A 15,260-nucleotide genomic window follows, 5' to 3' on the forward strand; every position below is an offset into this window, starting at 1 on the left:
GGGTTCCAGCCCCTTCTTGGCCTTGGTTTCCCAGGCAGTGCAAGGCAGACTTCAGTGGCTCTGATGGGGGTGGGGATAGGTTCTGGGGTGGACATGAGTGCAAACTGCTACCATGGAATGCCCTGGTGTGGCCTTTACCCTTGAGCCAGACTCAAAGCCAGGGGCAGCTGGGAGCCTTCCCACTGCAGCTCATGCCCCGGATCAAGCCTTCATGAAGTCATCTGAGAGCCGGCAAGACATCTCACTTCTTCATCCCATAACTAGCTCTGGCAGAAGGACAGATACAGACCTTTCTCTGTTTCTGTTGTGGAGACAAAAGCCCTTACAGGCAGAGGACTCTCCCTCCCCAGCCCCCAAAATATTTCTGATGACAGCCCTTTGTTTCTTCAGAAAGTCTAAGGGAACTTTCATCTCCCTTCTCCCCCCTTTGACAGATGCGGCCCATTTTAGCCTTCTCTTTTGAGAAATCAGCCATTTTCATAACAGAACCACTCTTCAAACCTTCCCCCATAAACCCTGTGGGCACCATTTAGATGAGGTCCTCCATGACTCCTCGCCACTTTTCTCTGACTCTATAACTCAGGAACCCTCCTCTGAGCCCCATAATCCAGAAGCTCATCCAATAGCCATACAGTTCCCACTTAGTTTGTGACCCAGGCCTGAAGAACTTTTCCTATCACGAATCCTTGGAGGCAACCACCTCCTCTGCACCCCAGATCTCTACTTTAACTCAGTCCTCAGAACCAAATAGCCTTACACAAGAGTCTAAATCTATTAAACATCTACTATGTGTTAGACTCAGAATATCCTTTGTTTCATTTAATCCTCACAATTCTCCTTACTTTAGAGGTGAAGAAACTGAGGCTGAGAGGTGACTTGCAGAGGTATGTCTGATTCCATGTTGTCATGGAATTTGGGGTTAGGGGGTGGCTTGGGGAAGAAAACGTCCTGTTCTGTCTAGAGGCCCCTGTGACTTGCTGAGTCACTTGCTGCTGTCTCACCTGTCCCTGCCAATCTCTAGGAAAGGAATGACACTGGAGAGGCAGAGAGGAGAGACCGCAGAGACAGAGGGGCAGGTGGGCTGGCCCATGGCGGAGGCCTCGCTCCCACAGCTGAGGGGAGATGCCGAAGCCACACCTTGCCCCAGTGTCCTGGAACTGGAGGAGCTCCTGAGGGCAGGGAAGTTTTCTTCCAGCCGCGTGGACGAAGTTTGGCCCAACCTTTACATAGGAGATGCGTGAGTGGTAGCTGACTGAAGGGGTAAAGGGGTGGAGACAAGGAGAGACGACAGTTCCTGGTATCTTCACCAGAGATGGGGGTGGGGTGGTTCAAGGGCAATAGTTCTTCTCTGAGCTTCCCAGGCCAGAGACTTTCTTCAGGACCCCTCTGTCCTGGGGACAGTGCAGTGAGCAGGTGCAGCCACCAGAGGGAGCAGAGACTTTGCCTGCCTGAAAGAAGGGAGCTCCCAGAGGTTCCTGGAGTCTTCTGGCACATCCAGAACAACTGGAGGGTCTGGGGGGCAAAGGACTGGGGAATGGTGATCTGGGGTATGAGATGAGGTGGACAGAGGGCTCGCCTTTCCGGTTCCAGCCTCCCTCCTCTGGACACAGAGTGGGTGAGGAAGGCTGACTGAAGGTGAACCAGGGGAGGTGTCACCTTTAAATATTTGCAGATTAGAAGCAGGCATGAGGTAGTGGCCAGGAGAGGCCAGATGTGCATGGTAGGGCATGGGGCAAGAAGGGAGGTACAGCTGGGTCCCAGGGCTGAAGCAATCCTTTTCCTTCCTATCCTGGCCAAGGCAGGGGTGGATTGCCTCAGGAAGCAAAGAGAGGCTAAAGCTAAATCCCTTTACCACCAGGTCCCCTACCATAAAGCTCCTATGGTGGGGCTGTGAGCCGCAGACCCCATGGGTTCCTTCTGGCTCCTTTTGGACCCTAATGGATTCATAGCTCTGAAGCAGGGGTCCAGACAAAGCCTTCCTGGACCTCATTGCTCCCCTTCCTCCCCTCCCCAGGGCCACGGCAAATAACCGCTTTGAGCTATGGAAGCTGGGCATCACCCACGTGCTAAATGCTGCCCATGGGGGCCTCTACTGTCAGGGCAGCCCTGACTTCTACGGCAGCACTGTGAGCTACCTGGGGGTGCCAGCCCACGACCTCCCTGAGTTCGACATCAGTGCCTACTTCTCCTCTGCAGCTGACTTCATCCACCGTGCCCTCAGCACACCTGGGGGTAAGACTTGGGGTCTGAACCCATACCCCATCCTGCTCAGTCATGGGGGGATGTCCAGTTTCCCCTTAAACATCAGTGTCCTCACACCCCTAGCTTTTAAAGGGCCATCAGGTTTTTAAAACTCTCTGCTCAGTGTTCCAGCACTTTATCCAACAGCATCGCTTCACAGATAGGGAAACTGAGGCCTAGAACACAAGGTCATGCCACGAGTTAGGAGCAGCCCTGGGGCTAGAAGCCAGGTCTCCCAAACAACAAAACAGTTCTTTCTGTATCACTCAGCCTTGGGACATTGCCATCTGGTACCTAGATGTCTGGCTTCTGTCCTAAAGTACTTTCGAATGGAAAAAAATCTTCTAATACCAGGGGTACAACAAAGGAGCCTGGGGAAGCTGCTTCGTGTTCATCCTGGGTGAGAGCCATGCCCCTTGCCACCTGACCCTGGGTGAGCCAGTGTCTTCTCTGGACTTCAGTTTCTCCTCTGTGTCGTGGGAAAGACAAGACTATGGCTCGTAGCACTGTTCAATCCAAGGCACTCTGACATTCATTTTCCTTCACCATTCATTCACCAACTATTATCTTCTCTGTGCCAGCCACAGAGCTAGATACTGGGAATCCACACTTGGGCAAGGCAGGGCCCGTGGTGGAAAGACAGTCCAACTGTGAAGTATTACGAGCGCTACTCAGATGAGTGGGCAACTGTGAAGAGCAAAGGGAGGTGGGGGGCTTCCCTCGACAACAGTATTCACTGGGCCACATGCAAAAAGGACGAGCTGCTCTGTCATCCAAGTGATACCATGAGTGGTCAGGAAGCCATGTCTCAGCCCAAACCTGACAAATGAGTAGTAGATGTTAGTCAGACCAAGAGAAGGGGAAAACTTTTACAGGTAGTTAAAATAGCATGTGGTAAGGCTGGAGGCCAGGGACCGTGACAGCTTCAAGGAACTGAAAGTTACCCAGTGTTCCTAGAGCTGAGGGTCTTGGGGGGGACAGCCTGAGGTGAGGCTGCAGGGTCAGCAGGGGCCAGCTCACAGAGGGTCCTGTGAGCCACGTTGGGGAGTGTGGACCCCATCCCAAGGGTAGGCATGTGCCCATTTGACAGAGCAGGAAATGGAGGCCCATACACGCTGAATGATTTACTCAGGGTCACAGAATATACCCAGGGCAGAGAAGGGACGGGAACTTGGGTCCCCACCTCAGCCCCTGGGAGGGCCGGTGGGTGGGAAAGGGTCTTTCAGCAGGATGTCTTCCTCAGCCAGGGTCCTGGTGCACTGCGTGGTAGGGGTGAGTCGCTCTGCCACGCTGGTCCTGGCCTACCTCATGCTGCGCCAGCAGCTGTCCCTGCGCCAGGCGGTGATCACCGTGAGGCAGCACCGATGGGTCTTCCCCAACCGAGGCTTCCTCCACCAGCTCTGTCGGCTGGACCAGCAGCTGCGGGGTGCAGGCCGGAGCTGAGGGGCCAGGTGAGGGTCGGGCAGGGCGTGAGGGGCCGAGGCTGGGTGCAGTTAGCAGTGAGAGGTCAGGTGAGGGCTGGGCAGAGGGCAAGGGTACGATTAGAAGTTAAGGGGTTGGGTGAGGGCTGGCAGGGGACATGGATGGGACCAGTTCAGAGGTTGGAGATCAAGGCTGTGTGTGGCTGGAAGAGAGGGTTGAAGGGGGCCTGGCCCGTTCCCCAAGCTGCCGGGCTCCCCTCACCAATCCAAGGTCTCGTCGGGGCCTGGCTGAGGCACCCCTCTCGTAGGACCCTCTTCTCCAGCCCACCCAGATTCTTCAGACCCAGAGAAGATGGAAAGGCTAGGACGGAAAGGGGTGGAAAGCATAACATGGAAGAGGTGAGGCCTTCCGACCTGGTCCTGGTGCTGATCTGTCCTGCCTCCTTGGCTGAAAGCCTGTGGGGCTCACCTGAACCCCACCGAGGCAGCAGCACAGCCAGTCCTGCACCTGAGGGCTGTCTGGCCCCTCCCACGCCTCTGCACACCCTCCCCTCAGGTCTGGAACCCAGCTCTAGGGGAAGAGTGTCCTGCAGCTATTGCTCCAAGCTTAGTTAATTCTGTCAGCCCTGCGCATCCACTCCCACCACGGGGAAGGAGAACGGGTGCTCCTGCCCAGCCGTGACCTCCTCGCACAAGCCCTGCTTGATATAAAGTTCTCCTGTCGCCATGCCGTTCAGTTCTCTGCCTTGGGCCCAGCACCCCACTCTCTACCTTCACCCCACCCAATGTGATCTCAGAGATCTACAGAAGGACCCTCCCTAACCTCCCTCCCTCTCTGGTCCTGGGGACCCCTTTAGGACATAAAGGTTCTCCTGAAGTCTGTCCATTTACCTTCTGCCTTCCTCCTGTTCCACGTTCAGTGCATTTGGAGCAATAGTGCCCGGTCTTTAAGCTGCCTAAGGGGAACAGATCCCCAATACCTCCTCTTCCCAAGCCACCTCCCTCCCGCCGGAGGCCCCAGCATCCCCAGCTGCCCAGGAGAAGGAGTTGGGCTCCCCTAGCAGCAACAATGCTTCTCAGGCTCCCAGCCCACAAAAGGCTGTCAATGTGCTGCTGCAATTTCTTTGGCATCAGCTCTGTGTTTTCCTCCAGCTCAACGGAGAGGCAGGGGTGCCTCTTTCTGGGGTCAGTGGCCGTGAGGGTACCAGACTGTGAAGGAGCTGCAGAATTCCTGCTGCCCTCTTCTCCCATCGTGCCCAGGCTGGGACTCTCCCCAACAGCCCATCTTCCTTGCCCTCACAGCCCCATCGAGGGCCATCTGATGGAAGGTTAAGCCTCCAGGGCTGCTCTCCAGCCCCCTAATCAGCCTCCTGCTATCCATACTGCTCCTTCCTTCATCTCTCCTCAACCCTGACTTGGCTGTGCCCCACCGCCCGCTGGCTCAGAAGGGTTGCCAGGTGCGAGTGGGGCACACTGGCCTAGGCTCTCCTGGGAGTTAGAAGAGCAGCAGCGTCCTCCTCCTGCCAAGAGCCTCCCTGGGGCATGGACTGAATCTCCCCCTGCCCCCACCCATAAGAGGTGTTTTTGTCTCTGAATGCACAGCCAGCCCAACCAAGGGGAGCATTTGAGCAATATCGACCCCGTCCCACGTGCTGTCAGGAGGATGAGCAGCTTGGGGTTGGGGATTAGGGCAGGACGGAGGGCGAGGTTTAGAGTTTGGGGCTGAGTGTAAAAGAAGAAAATGAGGGTGTAGCTGGCGTTGGGATTAGGCCTGGGGTGAAGCTGGGCGGGAAACTGTCGTGGGGAGTTCTGCAGGTGTGGGAGCCAAGAGGCAGACAGGAATGGCATGTTCCCATCCTACTCTCTTTCCTCTAAACAAGGTTTGGGAACCCGGGAGAACAGCAAATCTCTGATCATGCCCAATCATCCCGCTTCCTCGGCCTGGGGCCCTTAAATACTCTGACCTCGGGCCTCAGCATCTCTCCCTTCAGGCAGCTAGCTTTGGGAGAATCATTTGGACGACAGCATTGCACAGTTACTGGGAGTGCATCCAACAGCTGGAGCCCCAGGAGTTGTGCAGTGAGCAACCTGTGTGAGTGTACACAGCAGCCCTGGGGCTGGGGAGGTCATCTCTCTCCATGAGCCCTGGGCCCCAAACTTACCTCCTCATCTCTCCCGGCACCCGTACCCACTTGACCTTACACAGAGGCTCAAGGCAGAAGCAGGCTTAGCTGGCAGCTCTTGTCCCTGCCCTGATGAGTCCCGGCCAATCTGAACCGTGGTTTACCTGCCTGTAACATGGAGCTCATCTCTCCCCCAGAACTGGTCCTTACTCCCTGCCACAGGGCTCTGCCACTTTGTCACCCTGGTGCTGGCCCTGCTGGTGCTGCTAGAGGCTCTGGCCCAGGTGGGTACCCAGAAGATGGTAAGAGACCAGTGTGGGGTCCGCCCTAGAGCCCACAGCTCCATGCGCTTCCTCCTGCTGCCTGCAGCCCCTCTTGGCCACTGTCTCCAGTTCTCACAGGTGGGAAGGGGCTGCCCTCTCAGCCAGGCCCCAAGGCACCTCAACCAGGAGCCCCAAGTTCCCTCAGGAGTGGGGGGACACGGGAGGGGGGATTCTAAGCGTTTATGATGGCCCCTGGCCACGGCCGCCTGCACCAGCTTTCCCCAGGGCTCAGGGAGCCCCAGCAGGGGCTGAGCCCTAGCTCCCTGGAGCTCAGGCTTCAGAGACCCCGTGGAAGCGTGGCTACGGGTATGCATACGTCTGTGTGTGTGTGTGTGTCAGTCATCTGGGTGTATGAGTGGGGAAGGGTATTAAAGTATGGGTATATGAAGAGGGTCTCTGGAGAGCAGGGAGTGTTCTTAATAGGCCCAAATCCAAGGTCCCTCACTGAGCCGTTAGCCTTGGAAGGGACTTTAAAGACCATCTCACTGGCCTCAAGGAGCAGTGAGGCCTGTGCAGGAATGTCTTCTGGAGGAGGGAGGAGCCTGGCAGAGGGCAGAGTGGTTTGCGGACACACAGCTTCTGGCTGAAGGCCGGGCCTGCTCCAAAGACCTGCTCTGAACTCCACTTATATCTCTGTCTGCCCCCACTTCCCTCAGCCTGAGTCTTCTGGATCTTTATCCTGGGCCAGTCCTGTAATCCTCGGCTCCCAACTAAGGGCCCCTGGACCTGGGTTCTGATGCTGGCAGTGCTGCCAGTGTGCGTGTGATCTGGCTGTTCTCTTCCCTGTCCTCCTCTATGGAAGATCCTTGTAGCTTTAACTTTCTGCCCATGTTCCACATCACCCTTGAAGGCCAACCGACCTTTCAAAATGGCTTATTCAGTCTTCCTTCTTCCTGCCTCACAAGCAACATCCACATCCACTCATACCACGGGCAGAGCCCTGCCAGACTGCCTCTGCTCCCAGCAGGGCCAGGTGCCTGGCTGGGCTTGGCACTGACCATGCCAGGGGACCAGCGGGAGAGTTGGGAGTGGCAGGAGAGGCCAGAGGAGGGAAGCAGCACATCACGCTTTATAATTAAACTCCAATCAAAAAATAGAAACAGCATCAAGCATGCAGAGACAGGCGGCTGGAAGCCGGGAGCAAAAAGTGCCCGTCAGAGAAGACCTCAGCCTGGGCCAGATACCCCCACAGGTGGGTGAGTGCCCCTATTTCAGGGGGACTGCAGAGCATGCTGGGTAATGAGGGCCAGGACACCTGTGCCTGTGTGTGTGGGGGCGTGGGTGTGGGGTGGGGGTTAGATTTGGGGAGGGACTGGGTCAGAGACAGAGGCACAGACAAAGCAGAGTAGTCAGAATGACCTGGGCTTGAATCCTGGCTCCCACGCTTATTGGCTGTGTGACCTACGGCATATTGTTTAATCTTTCTGAGCCTCGGTTTCCTCATCTGTAAAATGGGGATGATAATATCACCTGCCTCATAAGGGCACTGTGCGGATTCAGTGAAAAAAATGTAAGCATTTAGCTCTGACACACAGTACGTCCTTAGTTAGTGGTGAATATAATAATTATTGCCAGACAGAGAAAGAAAAATCAAGAAATACAAAGAGATAGAGATCAAGCCTCATTGGCCCATGGGATATGGCTGAGGCCTGAAAGGGAAAGAGTAATAATGGTGATGATAATAATAGTAAGATGCACCATTTATGGGGCATCTACCAGGAGGAAGACCCTGTGGGAGGTGCCTTGAACATTTCTTATCTCATGGAATTCTCACAGCAGCCCCATTGAGAAAACTAGCTCAGAGAAGACTACACAGAAACAAGCTCCAGAATTGAGAACTTGGCTCAGGTCTGCCCTCCTCCAAGGCCTGCACACAGAGTGCAGAGCCCCAGGCAGCTCACCACAGGCCACCCGCCGGCCACCCTCCCCAAGGCTTCCTTCGCCAGACTCCTCACTTATCCTGCCCTGAGATGTCCAGCCCCAGCTGTCCTGTGGCCACAGTCCCTGTGGTCTACCTTGGGGGGAGGAAGAGGAGGAAGCAGGGAGAGTGAACAGGAGGGAAGACCAGGGGGAGCACGTCTGGAGCTTCAGGGAGGAGGTGGATGGCAGACAGAGGCCCCCTGCTCTGCAGAGGCCTGGGTTGGGCCTGAGGTTGCTGGCGTGCTGGGTGGTGTGTTGGGAGGCTGTGGAGGAGCACAAGCTCCTGTGAGAGGAGGGGAGACAGAGGCAACCGGGACAGCAACATAGAGGGGAGGAGAGGCACTGACCAAGGCAGAACACAGGTGTCTGAACTTGTAAACAGCAGCGACTCAGGAAAACCGTTGCCCACAGAGGCAGCTGCTCAGTTTAGGGAGGAGACACAGGAAGGTCGCAGGAGGAGTACCAGAGGGAGGGGGGAGAAGAGCCAGGCCGGCCCTGTCCCTGCTGGATGTTGGGCCCAGGCTTCACCCTGCGGTGGCTGAGGAGATGCAGAAGGAGGTGTCAGGCGGGGCACTCGGCATCTAGGTCTGGATGGCAGAAACCAGGGGGCTGCCGCAGCCACCAACTCCCCTTCTTTGGATGTGCCCGGAGCTTGAAGGATGAGTCGCTGGGTGGGGGCTAGGCCTGACCTTGGCTGAAAAGGTGGGCTGGACCCTTGTGGGATAGAGCACACAGGTAGGGGTACATCCATGAGCGTCAAGTGTGAGGTCCAGCGTGAGGCCTAGCAAGGGGTACCCCTGAGTCCAAGGAAAAAGCCCCCTTCTCCAGACCTGGGCCTAGGCCCCAAAGAGGCTGAGGCGTGAGCCAGTAGAAGAGGCTGAGCCAGTAGAGGGGTCAGCCCTCATCCCTGACCCCTCTACTGGCTCCTTCTCCTCCCAGGAGCCTCCAGGAGGAGCAGGGACAAGTTCTGTCTCCGCTGGAGCCTGGCTATCCGTGCCCAGGCACCGCTGGGCTGCAAGGCACCCATTGGCCACTGGGTGGCAGCCTTACCCCACACCAAGCTCAGAGGCCTGCAGTGGCGCCTGCCAGGCTTCCCAAAGCCCCATCGCACCCGACCTGGGGCTCCTGCAGGCCCAGCCGGTAGCTCCAGACCAGTGTGGCTGTTGGACTCTCCCCACCCCAACATGATACCACTGTGCTGTACCCTGTAGTTTTTGCAAACCCAGCCACTCCTCTCTCATTCTCAGGTCAGACCCTCCAGAGATTCCTTAAAGTCAGGAAAGGCCAGCATCTTTAAGTTGAGAAAGAGAAACCGCGTCCCAGACAAGAGCAAAGCCTTGCTCTTGACCTCGGAATTAGCTGTGGCCAGGCTCTCCACCCTCCCTCTAAAGTTCTCTTCCCACCAGTTCACGTAGCCTCCCATCTCCACAGGAAGTCCCAGGGCCAAGAGACTTTAATCGCAAAGACACAACAAGCAGAGAGGGGTCCGGGCGTTTGGAAGGTCTGCACTTCAATCAGCAGTGGCCTAGGTCTGCTCTCAGGCCCCACCCCCACGGGCTCCAAGGGGAGGACCTGGAATTCTAGCTGCTTCATAGCATTTCTGTTCCGTGTGGAACCTGCCCCGCCCCATTCCGCTCACGTGCTGAGTCCTGTCCCTGCACCCACACCCTGACTCCCAGCCCCAGACCATGCCCTAGGTAGGTGGCAGGCAGCTCAGCCTGTCCTGAGAGGTCACAGTGGGGGATGGAAGGGAAAGCTGGGTCTTGGCTTCCGCCCTGCCCTCCCACTGCTCGCTGGGTGAGCTTGGCCAAACCGGTGGCCTTCTGGATTCCCACTTCTCTTCCTGGTCCTGGCACCGCCTGCCAAAGAACAAAGAAGTTCTTCCCAGTTTGTACCTTCCCTAGTTACTGGTTGAGGGGACCAGGAACAGTTAGCCAAGAGAGGCACTCCTTCCAAGCCCAGCACCAGACCCAGGTTCTGGTGCCACTGACATCCCAGCTCTGCAGGGTCTCGGACCCCCTCAGCCTGCTGACTCCTGACACAAGCCACTCCACCTGGGTGAGGCCTGACCTGCAGCACTGGCCTGAGTCATGGGGGTAAGGAGGGAAATCCCAAGGCCTATAGGCAGATATGGAACAGCTACATTAGGCTCCCCTGTAGAGACAGATGAGTTAGCGACCACTCCCTGGAGCCCCTGAAGGTGGTAACTCGAAGGCTTGGGGAATGGAATTGAAGGAGCACAGAACTGGACTGAAACCCAGGCCTTGCTCCTTAACAGCTGAAGACTTTGAGCATTACTTAAAAATTATTCGGGCTTCCCTGGTGGCGCAGTGGTTGAGAATCCGCCTGCCGATGCAGGGGACACGGGTTCGTGCCCCGGTCCGGGAAGATCCCACATGCCGTGGAGCGGCTGGGCCCGTGAGACATGGCCGCTGAGCCTGCGCGTCCGGAGCCTGTGCTCCGCAACGGGAGAGGCCACAACAGTGAGAGGCCCGCGTACCACAAAAAAAAAAAAAAATTATTCTGTGTGACCTTCATGTTCCTGCTTCAGCTTCCTCCTATGTATGAGGGACCTACCATGCGTGAGGTGCCAGGCCCCTAAGCGGCATTAGCTCATTCAGTACGGAAGTGCTAACAAATTTCAGTTCATAGCCCAGGCCCCTCACTCCAGAGTCGGGCTCTGACCTTCAAGCACCTGAAGATGGGAAGGGATGGGAGTCTGAGGACCAGCCCTGGAAGTAGCAGAGAAGGGGGGCTTGAGATGAGCTGCCCAGTTGGCGGGGGTCTTCCTAGGTGCCCTCTGAGGGCCACAGCCATCTGGAGTCCCCACCCCTATGAAGTCCTCAGTAACCAGAGACTTAAGGGGTGGGGTCTGCACTGACTAGTTGTTACAAACAGGGAACTCCAAGAGCCCCTTGAAAAAACCTTCCAACATCAGGGGCCTCTGGAGAGGGCAGGAGAGAGGGCTTCCCAGCTCCACAGCCGTGACGAGGGGTTGATTCCCTTGTTCCCTGGGGAAAGGCCTCAGCCCCAGCTGAGCTGGTTAATAACCTCATGTGAAATAACTGAGGCCCTTCTGAAGCATCCTAGTAGCACCTGGGCACTGCACCATGCCTGGGCCTCCCTGTCAGCTGGACCCACCTGCGGGGAGCCTGCCCCTCGCCACCACAGTTTCCACTCTGTTCCAGGATGGACTCGCTGCAGAAACAGGACCTCCGGAGGCCCAAGATCCACGGGGCAGTCCGGGTGCCCCCCTACCAGCCACCCACGCTGGCCTCACTGCAGCGCTTGCTGTGGGTCCATCGGGCTGCCGTGCTGAGCCACATCAACGAAGTCTGGCCCAACCTCTTCCTGGGAGATGCGTAAGTACGATCCACAGTGGGTGTTGGGGGGAAAAGGAGAGGAGCCTCTTCCAGAACCAAGGGGCAGAGTTGGCACCCTCTTTGCCTCCAACCATCTCTTTCCACATGTTTATTTCCTTTTACATTATTATTACTTTGTGGAAATAGAACACACCTAAGAAAAGTGCACAGAGCATAAACGAACAGTTTCACCCCCCAGGTCAAGAAATAGATGTGCATTAGTTGTGCCCCAGAAGCCCCTGCGGAACCCTTCTCATCATAACCCTTTTCCCTGTAGATAATCACTGAGTACCGAAACAATAATTTCCTTGCTTTTCTTTTTAGTTTCACCATTTGTGTTAGTTTTGCCTATGTTTTAAAGTGATAGATGAATACAATCATATTGTGTATTTTGTGCCTGGCGTCATTTGCTCAAAATGGGGAGATTCGCCGACATTACGTGTAGCTATAGTTCATTCATTTTTGGTTGCTATATATTATTCGTTTGTATGAATACACCATAGTTTATTTATTCTATTTGAGTTGTTTCCACTTTGGGGCTATTATAAACAGTGATTCTAGAAGCTAGTACATGTGCTCTGGGAACACACACACATTTCTCTAGGATGTATATATAGAGTGGAATGTGAGTCATTTTCCCCAAAAGTTTTCTTAAAATTTAGAACATATGGATGAATATATGTGGATTTTATGTTTTCCTGAATATTTAGAAAATATAGATCAATATCCTATTAACAATATGGCAAATATGTATCCCCCCTACACACACAGATAAACAGTAATAAAATCCTTGTTGACTTTTTTAAAATGCATACAAAAATGGTACCGCTTTATAATCCCATCTTGTAATCTGCTTTATACAGAAAACTTTTTAAATGGAATTGCACAACATACTTTTAAAACACTTTTAAACAACGTTCTGTTTTGTTATCCTCCATTTTTCTCAACATAGCACCAACAACTTTCTTGGTTCACCAGCATCTATCTACCACATTTTAGTGGTTGTGTAGTATTTCATTTAGCTATACCATAGTCAATCTTCTCTTATAGGCTATTTAGTGATTTTTTTCCCCACTTTTTCTCTATCTGAAACATTAGATCCAGTTTACATTTGTCTGTGAGCACATTTGGGATTCTTTAAGTTCCTAGGAGACCTGCTGGGGCAAAGTAAGTGTTTTTGAGGCTTCTGATGCCATGTGGCCGACCTGCCTTCCAGAAAAGTTGGGCTGAGTGAAAGGGAGTCTTGAACTCCTACTAGAGGAGCCCCTTCACCCGAGCCAGTTCACTGGTTCCAGTCTACCCTTGGAGGAGGATGGCAGAGGAGGCAAGGGGGCAAGTTCCAGGCCAGCCAGAGCTGACCCAGTGAGCTCTACCCCACCTCCCAACTCCCCCTGTGCCTCCCACTCCAGGTACGCAGCCCGGGACAAGAACAAGCTGACCCAGCTGGGCATCACCCACATCGTGAATGTCGCCGCAGGCAAGTTTCAGGTGGACACAGGTGCCAAGTTCTACCGTGGAATGCCCTTGGAGTACTATGGCATTGAGGCTGATGACAACCCCTTCTTCGACCTCAGTGTCCACTTTCTGCCCGTTGCTCGATACATCCGAAATGCCCTCAGCATTCCCCAAGGTCAGCTGCTGGGGAAGGCACTGGGGTGGAGGTGGGGTGCAGGCAGGATCTGGGGCTATCTACTTTTCCAGTAGCATGGATGGTGGGGTCCTTCAGCAACCCTCCCACCTCATGGGGCTCACTACTACCATTTAGTGAGCATCCCCTTCAGGGACACCCTGGAAACCAACAATTATAGATATAACTAAGGTCCAGTGTGGTCGTCAGGGTAACCGTATCGCTTGGTAAGAGGCCAGGTGTTGGGCAGAAGGTACAGGACCTAGAGAAAACTACTCAAGAGCCTTTGCTAAGATGAGGCCTCAGTGTAGAGCTGCAGGGCCTGGGGAGAGGGCAGAACTGAGGGGAAAGGGAGGGAGGTGGACACCCCCTGTAATCTGATGCAAACCCAGGGGACTCCAGGAATACTGACACCCCCCCCCCACCGTGCTAGAGTGGCAAGGGATGCCAGATGAGGCACCTTGCACCAGGAGAAGGGTGTCTCAGCTGCTAACCTTAGCCCTGCCACTAACTTGCTTTGTGACCTTGAGCGAGTCCCTTTCCTCTCTGGGCCTCAGTTGCCCCATATGACAGTGAGGACAGTGTCTGTATTCCAGGATGCTGTGATAGGCGGGCAGAAGCATCCCTGATTCCCTAAGGGGCAGGCGGTGTGAGAACAGGTAGCTGATGCTAGGTGGGGTCTCCCCGCAGGCCGCGTGCTGGTACACTGTGCCATGGGGGTGAGCCGCTCTGCCACGGTTGTCCTGGCCTTCCTCATGATCTGCGAGAACATGACGCTGGTGGAGGCCATCCAGACAGTGCAGGCACACCGGGATATCTGCCCCAACTCAGGCTTCCTCCGGCAGCTCCAGGTTCTGGACAACCGACTGGGGCAGGAGACGGGGCGGCTGTGACCTGGGGGGCAACCAGGAACCCTGACCCTCCAGCCAGCATGGCCCATCCAACCAGCCTGGCCCTGGGGACCGTGCTTCCAGTGACCTTGAGATGTAAATAGCAAGTGGGGGCTTAGCTGAGGCGGAGGCAGGGAGAGCTGGGTGGTGACCTTTAGCAGGTGGATCTCCCTGACCCAATCCAAAGATTCTTTATGCAGAAAAGAGTTCAGTCTGTCTCTATAATAAAAGGTTCATCATAATAAAGACGGGAGACCTTCTGGTGGTTTGTGGGGCAGTGGTCACGAGGTTCCAGAAGGCTTGCCAGCCCATGATGGCAGCCTAGAGGTGGAGTCTGAGTCAGTTGTCTGAGTAAAGACCAAAGTTCAATGCATCACCATCCTTTCCATGCCCACCCTGTATCAAACACCGACTATCAAAACTCGCTGTGCACAAACAGCATCTCCCGAATCCGGTCAGTCTTTTCATTTTCGTTCTTCTTTCAAAAAGAACTGACTAAAGTCACAGAAACCTAACAGAAGCATTAAACAAGAGCACAGGGGTTGGGGAGGAGACATGCCAGAATTCCTGGTGAAGGATGGTTATATGATAGGGCAACATTTGGCTCTGAGTTTCTTACTATTTGTACCCTAATAAAATAAAACAATGTAAAAAGCCCATAGGTTCCTCACCTGTACGTGAGGTATTCATGAGGATTAGATGGGCTGGCATTCCTTCTCCCTCTCTGGCTGTTTCCATGTAGCCCTGGCCTCCTCCAGCTGACCCTTAAACATCAAGGTGTCCAAGGACGCTGGCCTCTGCCTCTTCTCTCCTTCAGTGTTCTCGCTTTCCTGGGGGTCCTCTTGTTCCCACAGCCTCAGTTCACATCTCTAGGCTGATGACTCTCAGACCCCTACGGTGACCCAATTCTCTCTTCTGAGTTCAGAACCTCTGTATCCTACTGGCCATTTGAATATTGAACCTGAGCTTCAAACTGAACTTTTCATCACCTCCCACCCAGACCCACTCCTTTTCCTAGTTCCCATTTTAGTGAAGGGTTCTGATAGGACTTTACCTCTCACCTGGATTCTTGTCCAGGCCCCCGATGGTCTCTCTGCTTCTAGCCTTGTCCCCTCCAATCTCCACACGGGCCCCAGACAGCTCACTAAAATGAAAACCTCATCACATCACCCCAACACTTACAACCCCTGAAGGACAAACACCTTGACAAAGCATAAAGATTCTTAAAAAAAAAAAAAAAAAAAAAAAAAAGCATAAAGATTCTTCATTTTCTGAGACCGTCTCCTGTCTCCAGACATATCTCTTCTAATTCTGTTCCCATACATGTCATGTAATTAAGAAATGCTAAATACA

General features: G+C 54.5%; 2 protein-coding genes across 12 annotated transcripts in view; one reads left to right on the plus strand and one right to left on the minus strand.

The window, feature by feature from the left end:
• SAMD8 (sterile alpha motif domain containing 8) overlaps nt 1-15,260 on the minus strand; it is a 114,014-nt gene that overhangs the window by 45,757 nt on the left and 52,997 nt on the right. The window lies entirely within an intron of this gene.
• DUSP13A (dual specificity phosphatase 13A) lies at nt 1,031-14,153 on the plus strand. Of its 10 annotated transcripts, none has more exons than XM_059053147.2 (9): nt 1,031-1,237; nt 2,015-2,232; nt 2,512-2,641; nt 3,485-3,692; nt 5,983-6,186; nt 7,206-7,300; nt 11,217-11,390; nt 12,800-13,020; nt 13,708-14,153. In XM_059053147.2, exons 1-9 carry the CDS (start codon nt 1,089-1,091, stop codon nt 13,908-13,910), a joined length of 1,602 nt encoding a protein of 533 aa, XP_058909130.1. In that variant the 5' UTR covers nt 1,031-1,088; the 3' UTR covers nt 13,911-14,153. The 10 variants fall into 10 exon arrangements, 8 of the variants coding, with proteins under 8 accessions (XP_058909130.1, XP_066881420.1, XP_066881419.1 ...); XM_067025314.1 differs by having other exon boundaries at nt 1,032-1,237; nt 5,983-6,069; XR_010838923.1 differs by lacking the exon at nt 2,512-2,641 and having other exon boundaries at nt 5,983-6,069.

The sequence above is a fragment of the Kogia breviceps genome, chromosome 2, assembly GCF_026419965.1.
Source record: "Kogia breviceps isolate mKogBre1 chromosome 2, mKogBre1 haplotype 1, whole genome shotgun sequence".
NCBI lineage: Eukaryota > Metazoa > Chordata > Mammalia > Artiodactyla > Physeteridae > Kogia > Kogia breviceps.